Source organism: Bos javanicus, chromosome 4, assembly GCF_032452875.1.
Source record: "Bos javanicus breed banteng chromosome 4, ARS-OSU_banteng_1.0, whole genome shotgun sequence".
Classification (NCBI taxonomy): domain Eukaryota; kingdom Metazoa; phylum Chordata; class Mammalia; order Artiodactyla; family Bovidae; genus Bos; species Bos javanicus.
In genome coordinates this window covers 29,713,531-29,725,621 of record NC_083871.1, presented here as the reverse complement: position 1 = coordinate 29,725,621, position 12,091 = coordinate 29,713,531, and the positions used below count along the sequence as shown (strand labels likewise).

The window sequence follows — 12,091 nt, the reverse complement described above, 5'->3', positions numbered from 1 at the left end:
ATTTTCCAATTAATTAGGGCTGTGGTAGAGATTCTCTGCTATCTCATATACCCACACATATATCTACATGCCTTTAACTTTTGAGCAGAATAGAGAGTGTTTGCTGTGCTTAGTCGCTCAGTTGTGTCCAACTCCTTGTGACCCCATGGAATATAGCCTGCCAGGCTCCTCTGTCCACAGGGATTCTCCAGGCAAGGAAACTGGAGTGGGTTGCCATGCCCTCCTCCAGGAGATCTTCCCAACCTAGGGATCGAACCCAGGTCGCCTGCATTGCAGGTGGATTCTTTACCATCTGATCTAACAGGGAAGCCCAAGAATACTGGAGTAAATAGCTTGTCCCTTCTCCAGGAGAACTTCCCAACCCAGGAATCAAACTGGGGTCTCCTGCATTGTAGGCAGGTTCTTTACCAGTCGAGCTACCAGGGAAGCCCAGCGAGTGTTTAAGTGACAACAACAACAACAAAAAAGAATTATAGATGGGTAACAGGAATAGGTAATAGAAATTTCTAATGTGGGCTTCCTCTACATATACTGAATATGTTAGACTTGTTTGAAAGAGTTATTGAGGTCAATTTTGTTTTTTAAACAATATGCCAGGCAATATTACTTTGATTTTAACTATTAATGTAACAAATGACAGACAGATTTTAAGCACAGTCTTTTCAAAGGGGCATTTCTGAAGGGCTCAAAGAAAATAGAACATTACTGACTCACTCAGCATTTAGTAAGTAAGTACTTGGACTGAGTTTTCAGTATCAGGTACTGACTGCTGTACAAGAGAAAGTATAATTTATAACTTTTGGTTTCCTGATGCTTACTTATACTGTTTATGAAAATTGATTCTTAAACTTTGGCAGGCATCAGGATTACTTAGAGAATTTGTTAAAACTGCTGGGCCATTTCAGATTCAGAAGATTTGGTGTAGAGACTAAAAATCTGCATTTCGAACAAGTTTTCATGTGACACTGATGCTATTGGTCAAGGAACTACTCTTTGAAAATCATGGACTGATAAAGATTATCCTTAATTTAACAGAATGTTAAAAAAAATGTTGTTAATGGCAAATTAAGATTTTCTTTAGTGGATAATTATTATTCATGACTTTAATGATGGTTAGAATGTATTTTGTAGTCGTAACAATGGAAAAATAGCATGAAGTATGACAAAGCCCAATAAAGAAAGTGTTTTCCTCTCACTATTATAGACAGACTTTTTTCCTTTTCTTTTTCTTTTCTTTAGCAAACTTTAAGCAATTCATTGGAAGAAGTCTAAACAGCACTGTGCCCTAAACAATGCACCAGTCCAAATAAGTGCTGAAGGATTGCAAAGTTGAAAGTCAAGGTGCCATTTGTTTTTCTTGTGCAGCCTGACACTGCTTCTAATTATGATCAAAATATTCATATATAAATAACAAGATTAGAAGGAAATATGCCTATATTGCATTTGGGCTTATTTTGATAATATAGAAAGCATTACCGCAGACATGGTTTAAAATTTTTCAGCTTTAGTTTTGTCTGGCCAAGTATTTTGATAAAGTTAGAATTTAGTCTAAAAGTCATGGAATGGCAAAAACAATGGGTTTGTGAGACCAGATTTGGGGTTTTATCCAATTTTGGTGGACATCTGTAGTGACTTTTAGACTATACATAAGAATTCTCTTCAACTTAATTCTTTCCTTGTCAGCTGTATCTAGTCAGTCTCCATGTTCTCGCTAATCTTCCTCATAACAGTAGCTCTTGTTCCCTTTTGTCTACTTTTGTCTAAACCATTATTTCCTCATGAAAATTCTCCAAGCTCATTTCACTGATTCCTCTTTGTCATAATTTGAAATACTCCCCTATTTTACCTTAGACCAATGCAAACCTTCCCAATATAAACAGTTCTCATTTTGTTGGCTCCTTCTCATCTGCCATTATAAATGGCAGATCTCTCACATTCAAAAATAGTTTACTTAACCAATCTCCTCCTATTGAATACTAAAATTGTTAACCATTGTTTCATGTTTGGTATCATTTCTTGGTCATTCATTTTCTCATTGAACATAAGAGCTATGACTGTGGCACATTCTTGGATGGGATAATATCCACCCATTAAAACTATAGTTTAAATCTTGACATGGAAAAATGTTTGAAATGTTTTTGAAGAAAAAGTCTCTTTATACTATACTATTTATGACATAGTTCTTTCTTGATTACAAACGCACACACATAATATATGTCAGTGGTCAACTCTAGGTGGTTGGATTGGAAAAATATTTTAATTTTAATGTCTAGGTATTTTTGGATATTTTACAACAAATATGTGTTATATGCATAATAAGTTATAAAGGGCATAGAAAAATAAAATGAAAATATGCCTATGCGTAATAGTGATTGCTGTTAGGAAGTTAGATTTTCAATTTTTTCTCCTTTTATATACTTCAGTTTTAGTACTAAATAGTATTTAAATTGATTATTAAATAGCATTTAAAAGTTGAATAGCATTAAAAAATCAATATTTAATATTATTATGTAGTATTTATATTTAGTATTAGAAGGGATAAAATTAATGTTTAAAGATTATATTTAATTTATGTTAGTATATGCCAAACCATGTGTAATTCCAATAATAATACTTTTCTGTGTAAAAACTTTAGAGCTTGCTTTTTCCTTGTAACCGAATTTCGAATTGCTTAACCAGGGAAGCAAGCTTTCCATAGACCATTACCTGCAGATCACTGTTTTTCATTATCCAATGCTGCATCTCAACAAGCTTTCAATGTCCTTGGATAGAATCCCCACTCTTTTCTACTTTACCATTCCTTTACCGCTCCCTGACCTTAACTTTTCTGCATGTCTACACTCATCTTTTCTGCAAAGCCTAGGCCAAATGCTAATCTCCATGGACCTATGTTAGTCTAATTACAACATCTGAGTGCGCTTAACATTTTGTTTTTCATTTTTAGATTCCATTCAATTCTTTCTGTGTAGTTTTTCTGTGCATATATTAGCTTTTCAACTTTATTTATTGCACGTGTTTTTTGGTTCATAAGGACATAGTTAAACTAGTAAAACTAGTTAATTTAATAAAATCTGTTCTCACAAAGCATATCGTCAGTAATTTATGGACTGAAAAACAAATCTGTTTGTGAATCTGGCCTTGGCCGCCTATAGGCTGTGCGCATTTAGACATGATGCTTAACCTCGTGTGCCTTCATTTCCCTTGAAAAATTGACAGAAATGATATTTAGTATTGCTGAAGAATTAGTGAGATAGTTTTATAAATAGCACATTATTTATTTATACAAATTATCTGCTATAACATCAAATGTTATGGTTTAGCTGAAACAGATTGTTTTCCCTACTAGGGTTCAGTTGAGGACAGCAGTTGTTGGCTGAAGAGGAAGTTCTGAATATTTCAGTACAGGGTTTCCTTTGCCAAGATAGCTCCAGTTGTCCAGATAACAAACATGAAGTGAGATGAGATGAAGTGAGATCCTAGGTTCCTCTCCCATCTGTCACACTGGCCAACATTTAGTCCTATAACCACATTTAGCTGCAAAGGAGTCTGGATGGTTAAGTCTCAGCTGTGTGCTCTATTCAAACTCAGGGGGTGGGTCCTTTTGCCAAGGAGGGAAGAAAAGAATGAGGCCAAATAGCACTCCTACCAAAACCAGTATTCTGAGCCTAAAAGACTGTAACCCAAAGCCAAATGAGATGAATACTCAAAAACAAGGGCCTTGTTAAACCTGATGGCCCATTTGATCTCTCCAGTGAAACGTGTCTATCTATGCTACACATGCTTCCCTAGTAGCTTAGCTGGTAAAGAATCTGCCTGCAATGCAGGAGACCCTGGTTCAATTCCTGGGTTGGAAAGATCTGCTGGAGAAGGGATAGGCTACCCATGCCAGTATTCTTGGGCTTCCCTGATGCCTCAGCTGGTAAAGAATCTGTCTGCAATGCGGGAGACCTGGGTTTGATCCCTGAGTTGAGAAGATCCCCTGGAGAAGGGAAAGGCTATGCACTTCAGTATTCTGGCTTAGAGAATACTGTATAGTCCATGGGGTCACAAAGAACTAGACACGACTGAGCGACTTTCACTTTCATGCTACACATACCTTTTCCCTCAAATTCTTACAACTCTTTAAAGATAGGGAATTTGTCAACATAACTTATTTAGCTGGCAGTGTATTCCCTCATCTGCTTTACTTTCTTTTATTATTTTTTATTTAAAATTTATTGGAATATAGTTGCTTTACAATGTTGTATTAGTTTTTAGTGTACAGCAAAGTGAATCAACCATGCATATACCTATGTCGTTTGGTTGCATCCAGCTTTTTGTGACCCCTTGGAGTGCAGCATGCCACACTTCCCTGTCCTTCAGTATCTCTCAGAGCTTGCTCAAATTCATGTCCATTGAGTCAATGGTACTGTCCAACCATCTCATCCTCTGTCACCTGCTTCTCCTCCTGCCCTCAATCTTTCCCAGCATCAGGGTCTTTTCCAGTGAGTCAGCTCTTCACATCAGGTGGCCAAAGTATTGGAGCTTCAGCATCAGTCCTTCCAATGAATAGTCAGGGTTTTCATTTTCTTTTAGGACTGACTGGTTTGATCTCCTTGCAGTCCAACAGACTGTCAAGAGTCTTCTCCAGGAGCACAGTTCGAATGCATCCCCTCTTTTTTGGATTTCTTTCTGATTTAGGGCTTCCCTGGTACTCAGACTTTAAAAAATCTGCCTGCAATGTGGGAGATCTTGGTTCGATCCCTGGGTCAGTAAGAACCCCTGGAGAAGGGAATGGTACCCACTGTAGTATTCTTGTCTGGAGATTTCCATGGATAGAGAACCCTGGTGAGCTGCAGTCCATAGGGTTGCAAAGAGCTGGACACGACTGAGTGACTAACACTTTTGCTTTTACTAGGTCACCACAGAGCATTGAGTAGAGTTCCCTGGGTTACACAGCATCATCTCATTGGCTGTCTATTTTATGTGTGTGCCTAGTCGTTCAGTTGTGTCCAGGTGTTTGCGACCCCATGGACCATAGCTTGCCAGGCTCCTCTGTCCATGGGGATTCTCCAGGCAAGAATACTTGGCGGGGGGGTTGCCATGCCCTCCTCCAGAGGATATTCCCAACCCAGGGATCAAACCCAGTTCTCCCACATTGCAGGTGGATTTTTTACCTGTCTGAGACCATCTGAGCCACCAGGAAAGCCCATGTATTTTATACATAGTATCAATAATGTATACATGTCAGTCTCAGTCTCCCAATTCATCCCATTCCTGTACCCCCAGTTGGTATCCATAGGTTTCTTCTCTACCTCTGTGACTGTATTTCTGCTTTGTAAGTAAGATCATCTATAGCATTTTTTTTTTCAGATTCTACATATATGTGTTAGTATATGATTTTTTTTTCTCTTCCTGACTTACTTCACAGTATATGACAGTCTCCAGGTCCATCTACATGTCTATAAATGATCCATTTCTTTCCTTTATATGGCTGAGTAATATACCATTCTAGGGCTTCCTAGGTGGTGCAGTGGTAAAGAATCCACCTGCCAGTGCGGGAGATACAAGAGATGTGGATTTGATCTCTGGGTTAGGAAGATCTCGTGGAGAAGGAAATGCCAACCTGTTTCAGTATTCTTGCCTGGGAAATCTCAAAGACAGAGGAGACTATCCATGGGGTTCCAAAGAGTTGGACATGACTGAGCGACTAAGCACACACACACACCCACACACTCAAATATTCCATTGTATGTGTACCACATCTTTTTTATTCATTCCTCTGCTGATGGACACTTAGGTTGTTTCCATGTCCTGGCTATTATAAATAGAGCCTTCTCCACTAGATTAAACAAAGAAAAATCACAACACAAGGGTATTCCATAAATTTCGCTTGTTTAAATGTGGCTCTGGAGAATGTGCAGTTAAAGATTATGAACATGTTATGTTTGTATCAAGGTGATGGTAGAAGCCTTTGGTTGCTAAAAAAAAAAAGCCCAATTTGTTTTTTAGCTAATTTTTCAGTTCTTTGTAATTAGGATATTTCTTCTGCTCTCACCACTGGGCAGCTATGAAGGAAAATAGATCAATGAGAATGACCTTACATCTTTATTATTGACTCTACAGTTTTCCAGTAATAGGAGCTTTTTGGAATTATATGATGTCCTCTATGGATGACAATGTATGAATGTTACTACATTTCCTTGTGTGACAGTGTGCTATTTCCTGGCAGTGCTGAGGGTCATGTAGCACACAATGATAAATAAAGAAACATCCTGTGCATTCTTAGATCTTCACATTTTTATTTTGAAACAGAATTCCATATCGGTTAACACCTACTTTTAAACAAAATGATGCATTAATTAAATGCCTTGTCATAACTGTTATAAGCTCTGTTAGAAAAATAAACATCTCACAACAAACTACAGTATCAGCTTTTTAATAAATACATAAACCAAAGTTAGTAGTCAATCAGAATTATATGAACAGGCTCATAGTATCTAAGTGAAATTATTGTATCCCCAATTTTCTATGTCATTTAAGGCAATTTAAATTTCTGTATAATTCAAAGTCAGAAATAGTAAGAAACTTGTTTAATGACAATTTCTTTCTTAGAACTATTTTGATTTCAAATACTTTAATTTAAAAATACACTCTATATTAAAATGTTTTCTACAGAGGCAGGAGTTGTTAAATGAAACACATAGGTATATTACTGATAATTTAAAAACATTACTAATTTTTTGCAGATTTAAAAAACTTTAATGAAGTAACTGGTAAATGTAAAATAGTTTTAAACTTATGTTAAATATATACAAAATGAATTTCTATATTAATATGTGCAAATTTATATTTTATTATAATTTAGAATTAAAATATTTTATATTCAGTATTTTAAAGAAAATCTATGTGCCATATTTGTCATTGTATGGAATTGTTATCAAAATCACATTTATCTGTGGTACAGTGTAAAGTTAGTAAAGACTTTTTTACACAAATCGTACATTTCCATCCTTGATGACTGCAGTTTTTTTTTTTTAATTGTTGAATAGATGATTTTAACTGAAATAGGCTGTGGAGCTTAGAAACCTGATTAATAGAGATAGTTTATGAAGATAAATTTTTGTGGGAAAGTAATCCAGGTAGATAAAGGAGTAGTGTTGTTACTCTCAGGTATTTCATTGACAGCTGCCCAGATAGCTGAACAATTGTTTCATGTAAGTCAAATAATTTAAATATGCAGTTTTATGAGTCATTACATGGGCTTAAGGTGAGTTTATGAAAGCCAAAGAGAAAAATCAAACAAAAGAATAGAAAGGACATAGAAAAATAAAAATGTAAGAGGACTTTAAGGGAAAATTTCCTTACAACACTGATTGGTTGTATGATACTTTTCTTCTATCATTGACATAAGACACATAAAATGGTTCAAAATCTTAAAATTGCAAAAATTTAAATCTAAATGTGATGATTTTATGTAATATTTTTCCAGTTAATTCTGTTTAAGAGTGAGATGATCACATGAAAGTATTCTTTAGAGAGTAATAGAATAAACATTTGTTAACAAACCTGGGAGAAACTCAGTCATTCTTGTCAGTTAGGTTAGGGTTTGCTGAAGCATAAACAGAAAGTTGAAAGAGCTTTTATATAAAGGTCTGCAGGATCTAAACTCATAATCAGATGGTTAGGCTTCATGTTAAGTGGTAATGTGATTCGGATGTACTGAAAACTGACTTCACGTGTTATCGTACGTGTGTTCTTAAATATTTATATAGAAATGAATGTCTCTATACCCGTGAACATTTAGTTAAAGATGAATTAGTGTAATATTTATTTAAGTAAAATTATAAAAACTGCATCTTAGAGGCCAATAATCACAAGATATATTTCAGAGATGTTAAATTGAAAAGTAGATATCTTAGACTTAATGAAATATGAACATGTATAACCCATAATAAATTGGCCATTGAAGAATTATAAGAAAAAAGGGGAATGATCTGAAAGAATGCTAGTTTCATATTTATTTGAAAATATGTCTCAGCTTGCATTGCATTAAGTGGAGTTCTTAAGGTCAGTATAAATAAGGATAGTTGTAAATTAAATGTTAAGAGTAAATAAAATAATATAATATGCACAAGATTGAACTTCCAAGTATCTGTATTTCATTAGATACTTTTATTAAAATATATGGATCTCAAATCCCTTAAAATTGAAATAAGCTTGAACAGTTGTAAACATTTAAAATTCTCAGTTTTTAATGGGTCTTTGTTTAGGTACATAGATTCAAATGACTTTTAAAATCATTAAGAGATATTTGGAAATGAAGAACTTCATTATATTATTATAGGCAGTTATTTTTCACAATTAGGCTAATTGAACTTGAAGTTTGGGGGCAATCTCTTAGGAAAAGTGAGTAGAAAAAAAATAGGGGTAAGAAAAGGAAGGAAAAGCCATTGAGTTTAACTTATTATAAAGGTATCATAAGGAATATAATTCTATGGAGAAAAATTTTCATAATCCATCATAATTATATTTCAACATTGTATGGATGTCCATTGTCATGCATAAGAATATCTTCAATAGCGATTAAGTGTATATTCAAAATGTTTGAAATTTATTCTTTAGTGGAGTATTGCATCTGATGCATCCACTAATTTTGAGTTTTGACAAATTTGCCTCTAGAGAAATCTATTCTATGTAATCTTAGATTTTTGTATTTGTTTAAACCAAACTAAATTGAACGTTTAGGACATAATCAGAGTTTTAGTGAATTTTTGAGTCTTTCAGAGAATGTCTGTACATAAATATTAATAAATTAAAAAAAGATGCTTATAAATCCACACATATTGCAGTATAAAGATATCCCCAGAGAAGTAAAATTCATACAGTTATATTGTAGTGTATATATGGCCTATTTCTAAATCATGACGTACTTTAGGGCACAGAAATGCTGTCGTACCAAAAGAGTTGTTCAAGTTCTTAACTTCGTTAACCATTTAAAGTTTCACTACTTGTGTTTAATATCAGTGAATCTCAAAAGGCTCCTCTGGTCATATTAGTTGAAATAGGCTTTGTTTACATAAATTATTTAATCTAAGAATACCCTGTTTTCCCTTAACTTTTCATTAATTCTAACTAATCAAATATTAATTATCTCTCACAAGGAAAATATCAATTATTCAAGTAAATATAAGCTCTAAAATCTTTAAGAATTAGATCTTTAAATAAAAAAGGAAAGCACAAGACATCACAAGCATAACTGCAATCACCATCTAGCATCAAACTGCCTATCAGGAAGCTTGTCCCTTCCTATGAGAAGAGACTTGTTTCATTATAAATTAGTGCAAACTAATGAGAGTGTCCAAATATCCATCCCTTTTTTTTAAGGATTTCATTTTATTATCCTCTTTTGGATAATTCAGCCCACATAGACATTAGTTAATGAACCTTGTAATGTTTTAAAAATTCTAAATGTGTCAAAGTTTTCAGTATTTCAATGAATGGATATTTTCCACTTTTTCCTTTGGGGGCTGACAGGTATTCATTTATTTCCTTTTTTAAAAGAATGTAATGTGTGACAGGCAAGCTGCTAAAACAATTATTATGTTATCCTTGGTGATCAAAGGTATTTTACATAAGTGAGTCACAATACTGAATTATGTCAATGCCGCTGATCACTCATTCGGGGAAGGAAATACTGCTCAATTTAGCATCGTAATTGCCTGGCTTCAGGGGATGGCTGATGGAACTACTGTGTCTTTTGGTTCTGGAACAACTTATTATACATTTTTGAATCTTCTTTAGGGTGGATGGGATATAGTCTTCATCGAAATGTAGACATCTGGCACTTTGATTAACTCAAGTGCTGGAAGACAGAAAATCGGGGAAGCTGATTGTAAGAGGACATTTAAAAGGAATTTAAAACAACTTCCTTTGTTGTCATATGCAAAGCTCTGTGCTGTACACAGGACTATTTGACTTCTAGCCAATAAAATCAGAGTGAATAACTCTAAGGATATGGTAGTTGTGATGAAGTTCCTGTTAGGGAAGATAAAAGTTCATCACCTCTGTATCAAGCTCTTGGACTGAGCACTGCACGACCCCAGGGGAAATGCTGTTCACACAGCCTGTGTGAATAGACTTCTCTCTGCTGCTGCTAAGTCGCTTCAGTCATGTCCGACTCTGTGCGACCCCATAGATGGCAGCCCACCAGGCTCCCCGTCCCTGGGATTCTCCAGGCAAGAAAACTGGAGTGGGTTGCCATTTCCTTCTCCAATGCATAAAGTGAAAAGTGAAAGTGAAGTCGCCCAATCGTGTCTGACTCTTCTCGACACCATGGACCGCAGCCCACCAGGCTCCTCCGTCCAAGGGATTTTCCAGGCAAGAGTACTGGAGTGGGGTGCCATTGCCTTCTCCGCTAGTTAGGCCATTTTGCAGTCTGTTAGAAGCTGATTAGCAGAAAGACTGGATGCCAACCATGGACAATTCGGTTTGAATTACTTTTTTCTGCTTTGTTTTAGAATTGTCATACTCATTCACTTAAGACTTCAGTAAATCACATTTAAAAATACTTGCCAATTGACTATTTTAAAGATTCAAGAGGTAGTATGACATTGTTCAGTGAGCACTGGCCTGGCAGTAAAATAGTTCTCTTTGAGTGCTGCCACTTAGTCACTGAGGGGTTTTTGAAAAATCATTTGAACTTTCTGAGCCTCAGTTCCCCTGAATAACCACAAGCGTGAATTAGCTTATTTCTAAAGATATTGTCTATTCTTCTCTAATTGTGTATTTTTAGAATTCTGGTGAGTTGGATTGAGGGGATTCAGGGAAAGAATATCCTTAGACTGCTTCAAAGGGCAAAAGTAATATAGCTTAATTTAGTTTTAACTTGAAAAATATTACTATTTGCTTTGAATAAATATTGGAGAAATCACATTCAAAACTGTGGCACTTTGCTTGAGGCAAAGTTTCTAAATATTTTGTGAATTTCAACCTGATGATTAGACAAATGAAGTGGTAAAATAATCCATCCAGTTTACCAGGTAAGAAGATCTAAAACTCTACATCAGCAAACAATGAAGCTGTTCAGATTTTGATGTTACTTGAAGTGTCCCTTATTAAACATTGAACTTTGAAAAATATTCTAATAAAGTGACATTGTATTATTATTAGTTTTTTATGGCAGTAGTAACTTAGCACTTATTAATCCAGTCATCTGTGACATATATAAACTTATCCTGTAAGAAAGAAAACCAAAATATAAAGGCAAAGAGGAAAGAATGTTAGAATTAGTATCCATCTTGTCAAAGAAAACAAACACACATGCATAAAACTACTATTTCAAAAGCAATATCCCTCAAGATTAAGGTTTTATCTGTTTATCTCTTGAACGAATGAAACACTAATCATTTATTCATCTGTCTGGTCTTATCTGTTCACTGCTGCCAGTTGTTGAAGTGCTTGGCAACATTAGTATAACTGCATTATTCGTTTGTCTGCATGTTTGGTGCAGGGATTACGGTAGCCTTGTAGTGACACAATGCCAAAACTATCTCACAGCATTGTCTCTCTGGGAAGTGTACAAATGGTGGGTACCTGTAAAGTGTAGTCAGTGCTCTTCAGATAATCTACATTCTATGCTGATCTAAATAAGTTATATATTACAGTAAAGTGCTACAATGACACTAGTATCAAACAGTAGTAAGACACATTTTTCTCTGAAAAATTCAGCAGCAGTGTGAGTCACATGATGATGAGGATGCTTGTCAGTCTTCATTCGAGTAGACAACCAGCAACTGGCATGATCTAGCAAGTTTGTCTCTTCCTGTGACTTCTAAAATAGTAAATTTTAGGAGCAATTATTTAAAATCCAGTTTCCCATAAGGTACTTTCTTTTTTTATCATTTTAGAAGTTGCACCTGAAAGTTTCATGAGCATTTAATTTGCTAATGTCCATTTTTATTTCTTCAGGTTTTTCACGTCGGTAGGTTACTGCTCTTGTGCAAACACTTTGCAGAATCAACTTGTCCTTGATAAGGAAGAAATATTATCATTAATTAAGAGCCTAAATATTGAAAGTAGACAATAACACACTGATAGTAATTCATTTTTA

The 12,091-nt window shown here is 35.0% G+C and overlaps 1 protein-coding gene across 3 annotated transcripts in view; it reads right to left on the bottom strand.

Annotated features, from left to right (window-relative positions):
• Positions 1 to 6,257: 6,257 nt before the first annotated feature.
• Positions 6,258 to 12,091, bottom strand: part of ITGB8 (integrin subunit beta 8) — a 98,947-nt gene continuing 93,113 nt past the window's right edge. For all 3 annotated transcript variants that reach the window (XM_061413671.1, XM_061413672.1, XM_061413673.1), the window contains one exon: positions 6,258 to 12,007. In XM_061413671.1, coding sequence (XP_061269655.1) covers positions 11,885 to 12,007 — 123 coding nt within the window. In that variant the 3' untranslated portion in view covers positions 6,258 to 11,884. The remainder of the gene's footprint in view (positions 12,008 to 12,091) is intronic.